At 40.3% G+C, this 5675-nt stretch overlaps 1 protein-coding gene across 2 annotated transcripts in view; it reads left to right on the top strand.

The window, feature by feature from the left end:
- The first annotated feature begins 1939 nt into the window (after positions 1 to 1939).
- LOC107671306 (E3 ubiquitin-protein ligase UBR3-like) overlaps positions 1940 to 5675 on the top strand; it is a 66826-nt gene continuing 63090 nt past the window's right edge. The window contains exon 1 of one of the 2 annotated variants that reach the window (XM_016464198.1): positions 1940 to 2435. In XM_016464198.1, coding sequence (XP_016319684.1) covers positions 2005 to 2435 — 431 coding nt within the window. In that variant the 5' untranslated portion in view covers positions 1940 to 2004. The remainder of the gene's footprint in view (positions 2436 to 5675) is intronic. The other variant, XM_016464197.1, reaches the window with a different exon arrangement.

Below are 5675 nucleotides of genomic sequence, written 5' to 3'. Positions count from 1 at the left end.
GTGCATCGATCTGCACTTCAAATTCTAACCGGAAGTAGTAGACCATCCGGGAATCTTTGGCATACTTATTTCAATATAGAATTGGGAGATACTAATCCAATTTTCGTATACTATTTAGGATGGATAGTATGCAAATTGGGACGCACTGCGGCACTATTACTTTTAAAAGTAATGCATTACAATATTGCGTTACTCCATAAAAAAGTAACTAATTACGTTACTTAGTTACTTTTTATGGAAAGTAATGCGTTACGTTACTTTTGCGTTACTTTTTAAATCTGGACAGGGCTTGCTTGTTTGTTTTTAAAATAAAAAAGTTCTATTTTTGGCAAATATAAAAGCCTTTTCACACCAAAAGTGAAATGAATAAGCCTCAGGCTGAAGGGAAAGTAAATTTATGTCCGTACAGTAGAATGCAGAAGAAGAAAGATCAACACTTCAGCAATAAACAAAGACACACAAATGTTTGTCTATAGTAATTTTTGGATCATCGAAGGTCTGAAGCAAAGACATTGGTTAAGCAGGTTTGCATCATATTCTGAGTTAAATTATTTTTATTAATTTTGAGGAATACTGAATCTGTGTTTTTTTTTGTGAGTGAGTGAGTGAGATGAATTAATGCATATTAATATTTATTTTGAACTACAGTAACATCTTCTGATTTCTCTCAACATGGGGACAGGAGAGCTGTCAATCAATAAATTGGGAAAAAAAAAGTAACTTGCGTTACTTATTTGAAAAAGTAACTCAGATATTCTCTTGTAAATTAAAAAGTAATGCGTTACTTTACTTGTTACTTGAAAAAAAGTAATCTGATTACGTAACTCGCGTTACTTGTAATGCGTTACCCCCAACACTGGTAGTATGTGTGTATCAAAGTAATGTCACAAAGTGCAAAACAGCCCTAAAATTAGGCTTAATTTTGTTTATGGTGATAAATAAATATAAGGTACCTCACACTGGTAAGGTTTGTGTCATCTGACATCCTTCTACCTGAACCAAAAGAAGATGAATGATGCCTAGTGGACAAACACAAAGTATTTTTGTTGAGTCATAAAGACTTGTTTACTAGTGACATTGAGTAATAATATATCAAGATATTCGACCAAATTAGTCTTAGTAACCAGCGTGCTTTTGTCAGATAAGCAAATCTCACCCTGCCACCTGACCCACCCCACACCGTGTAGAAATCTAACGACAAAACATCGCGAGAAAAACACGAACTACACCAAGTACGCTTACAAAACCTCGCGAGAAACACCGGGCTCATTTTGTATGAGAATGACATTCCTCCAGAAGGCGCTTGTCGGCTCAGAAAACGGAATCCTCCATTGAAACGCTTTCAAATATTAGGACGTTTGTGCCTTATTGTAGAAACGTGTACACTAAAAAGCATAATCGTATAAAACTCTTAATTACAAATAGGAGTACCAGTCATCCAAATTGAAATTTGACCCAGTAATCTCGCTTAAATCATTACTCTAACCTCATTAATCTCAAACAGCTGATTGGTCCATTATTTACAGCGCTGAGAAAAGTAACAGGTACCACGTGACGTTACCGTCAATAAATTACAGTAATATAAGAATGAATTGATAATTATTATGAATTGAAAAGACACAGTGGGAAGTTAAATTAGGAATCAAAATTCCTTTCGACCCATTTTATCTGATCAGTTACAGAGACGATTTTTTAAACAAAAGGTTCACTGCAATTTTTCAAAACTTGTATTGTACTATAGCTTCTTAAAAACGCATGGCACTGCAAATACTGTTACCTCCTTTATTATAAATTGCCTGCGCTGTTTCTTACTAAAAAAACGTCTGCTAAATGTCACGGTAATTTCTGCAAATCGCTGCCTATTTTAGTTCCTCATTTCACGCCACTCTTGAGCCACTCTCGCGAGACTCGCAAGAGAGCCGTAGCAACAAGACCTCGCGAGAAGCGCCGCGATCACAGCAACGAGACAACCAAAATAAAGTGAGCACAACAAACCCGTAGCGCATGATGGCGGCGTCGCTGCTGCGCCGGGACAAGAAATCCACCGCCGCCCATCTGAAGGCTGACCTCCAGAGGACTGACAACAGCTCGGGGCTGCGGCAGCTGCAGGAGCTGCTGGATAGCGTGCTGAACGCCGAGCGGGGCTCGGACCCGGAGGCGCTGGACTGGTGTAAATGGCTGTTAGCAGGAGGCGACGGCTTCGACGAGTTCTGCCGGGCCGTCCGATCCTACGATAACGCCACCCTCTGCGGGCTGGTGTGGACTGCCAACTTCGTGGCGTACCGCTGCCGGACCTGCGGCATCTCGCCGTGCATGTCGTTATGCGCGGAGTGCTTCAATAACGGCGACCACACGGGCCACGATTTTAACATGTTCCGGAGTCAGGCCGGCGGGGCCTGTGACTGCGGGGACGGGAACGTGATGAGAGAGAGCGGGTCAGTAGCCACTCACACACAGACTGACAGGGGCTGTGTCTCAAACGCTCGTCAGAGAGCTGACTACCTGGACCGCGTTTGGGGGGCATTGTAACATATAGGCGCATCCCGAATCAGCAGCAGATTTGGGCGTCAAAGCATAATGTGAAAGCTTGCGAGTTACCCATCTCGACATTAGTAGTGTTATTATTATTTAGCATCATAACACATACGTATACCAAATCACCAGCACAATTTAAGGGATAGTCTCCAGGCTAATGTGATGACTACATAGACAGCATTTTAATGGCATGATGTTGTAGGTGAATTCTGAATCTGCAGTAATTTGGGACACCATAGTCTTAAACCTATAAACTGTCTATCTGGTCTTTTTGTTTTTAGCTGAATTTATTGGTCCAAATCCGCAGCGTTTTTGTCATCACTTTATAGGTGATCACATTTTGGTTAAGCAGGTTTTGAAATGTCATAGTCCCAAACCTAGCGAGACAACATTTTTGGAAATCATAATATTGGCACATCCTGAGTTAGCAGCTGTTTTGGGGATTATGTCATAGAGCTGTCCATCTTGGAAAAAAAAAAATCTGTTTCTCTCTCTCTCTCTATATATATCACCACACCTAATATGATTAGATATATTAGTTGAATTATGAATATGAAGTATTCTGGAGTGTATTATTCTCAAACCTTGTAAGCTGTCTACCTAGTCATCATTATCAGCACAATTTTTGGTCCTCATAACATTGGCTCGTTGATATCAGATTATAGTTGTGTTCTGGTTCTGCAGCGTCATAAGAGTACCACGAGTAAGCAGGCATTTTGGGTATAATAGTCTCAAAGGTAATGAGCTGTCTACCTAGACATTGTGTGTGGGGACCATATATATGCTCATCCCGAGTCAGCAACTGTTTTTGGCATAATAGTCTCAAAACTTTGTGAGCAGCGTACAGGACAGCACTGTTGGATATCAGTGCTTTCTAAGTCTGCTGCATTTTTGTGCAGCATATTGTCAAGCTAGTGACCTGAGTACCTAGGGCTTCATATCACTGACACATCCCCAATCGGCACTAGTTTGGGGCATCATAGGTGTCCAACCTATTGTGCTGATTGGGGCATCAAATCATAGGTTTATCCTGAATCAGCACCATTTTTTGAACATTGTCTCAAACTTAGTGTACCGCTGCCCACCTAGACATGGTAAGCATGAAATCATTGGTGTGTTCTAAATCATAGGCACTTTTAGAAAGAGCAGCGGTTTGAGTCTCAAACTCGACTAGAATTCTCAGTATTTCCTCTTCATGGGCCTGTTCTGAATCAGCAGTATTTTGGGGCAAAACACCCTCAACCCTAGTGAGCTTTGGTTCATGCCATAGGCGTTTTTGGGCACCGTAGGCATGTTTCAAATCATCAAAATAGTTGGGTGTCGAAAATGTGACCAGAATTTCCAGCATTTAAATGAATTGGAATTAATTTTCACTCAAAAATTGATAGAACATTTCACTAATAATTACAAAGAAACAAGTAACACATTGATTAAATGAATGATAGAAAGATTTAAAAAGCATTGTCCTGTAAAACGTACTCCAGTAATCTTTGTTTTATTTACAGTTTTGAAAAATCTTTTTTACAGTGTAGGTGTGTTCCGAATCAACGCAGCTCAAATGTTGGTTTGGTTTTAGTCACAGCTGTGCATTGATTGATATATATGTGCACTAACATAAGGGCTGGGGTGACAGTCAGACGGACTGTGGCACCTGATCACTGCCTTACAGAGAGTGAGACAGTCTGGGTTATTTTTAACCCACCCACAGGGTCAGTGACAGGTCTCTTCCCTTCCTCCTCTCACACTACTCACTGCGCAGGCCAGGGCCTTCTCTTTTACATTTGTGCTGTGAGCTAGACGGACGTTTAGAGGTTCGGATGTGGGGGCCGGATATGACCGCTGTCAGCTGGAGCTCAAAAGATTCGCTGTATTTGATCAGTAAAGGGTTTAGTTATCATGAATTTCATGGATTTAATTATCTGTCATTCAGTGCTGGGGTAAATGTCAAAGTCTTACCTTCTGTTACCACACTGCACCATTATGCCAGCATAGTATTTTGTTTTTTGATTTAGTACGAGTCTCTAGGAAGCAATCCTTTTTAGCTTAGTGCTTTGTAATTATATTGCAATAGTGTTCAACAGTGGGGCTCCAGAAGTCAAATTAATGATGCACCAAAATAATTATTTACTGAAACTGAAATTAAAGTTGAAATTTAACAGAAAACCAAAACTGAAAATAGGTTGTTTAATCAATTGATGAATCAAATTGATTTAATACTTAACACTTACAAATCGCTAATGATTGAACTGAGGCAGCCACAGAAATCTGTTACGCTACATTGGAAAGCATTTGAGAGCATTTGATTGGACAGAAAGTTTGATGAGAAGCTGAAGTACAATGTGACGTCAAAACAATTGTTGAGCCGTTTTGGCGGAAGTGACGAACTGCAAGCTTGGAATGCTTCTATCTTCTAAATGTGAATTTTGTCACTGTTTTGGAGCACACTGCCTTATAGACAGAGCCGGACAGTAACTAAGTACATTTACTTGAGTATTGTACTTAAGTACACTTTTTGAGTATCTGTACTTTACTTGAGTATTATTTTTTTCTGGGAACTTGTGACTTTAACTTCACTACATTTGAAAGACAAATATTGTACTTTTCACTCCACTACATTTCTATCAAGGTCCTCGAAGTAGAAAGTCGTTACTATGTAGCAGCTTTGAAAATCATACAACCCTCTACATTGCGAGTAAATCACTCGCATATGCGACTAAATCTTACTCTGGGCGACTAAACGATGTCTAATATTAGCCACTGGCTAATAAATTCTCAGATTTTACTCGCCGGTGTGTGAGTTGGAGGCTAAGTATAAGTTTAGCTCCGATATATTTTCACTCGCCGAACACTCTCTGACTGAGCGCATCAGAGTTTCACTCTCCGTCAAGCGATCTGTGCTGTTTTTCAGTTCATCTGAATGGATGTGCAGCGCACCTGTATTTAACATCCCGTAAACTCTAGTGTGAAGGCGCACGACTCACCGTCGCTTTGTTTCACACACACGCAGCGAGAGAGGGAGAGAATTGACGCGCTACCTATGCGTGCTACATGTAAACGATATTCTTTGTTGTATTTTGCTGTCAAAATAACGGAGTTCCTTTGGAATTCTTCAGCTTTTAAAGGGGTCATATGATGCTGCT

Source organism: Sinocyclocheilus anshuiensis, unplaced genomic scaffold (assembly GCF_001515605.1).
Source record: "Sinocyclocheilus anshuiensis isolate Anshui unplaced genomic scaffold, SAMN03320099.WGS_v1.1 scaffold284, whole genome shotgun sequence".
Classification (NCBI taxonomy): Eukaryota; Metazoa; Chordata; class Actinopteri; order Cypriniformes; family Cyprinidae; genus Sinocyclocheilus; species Sinocyclocheilus anshuiensis.
The sequence above is the reverse complement of the archived record's forward strand: the minus strand, read 5'-3'. Positions and strand labels throughout refer to the sequence as shown.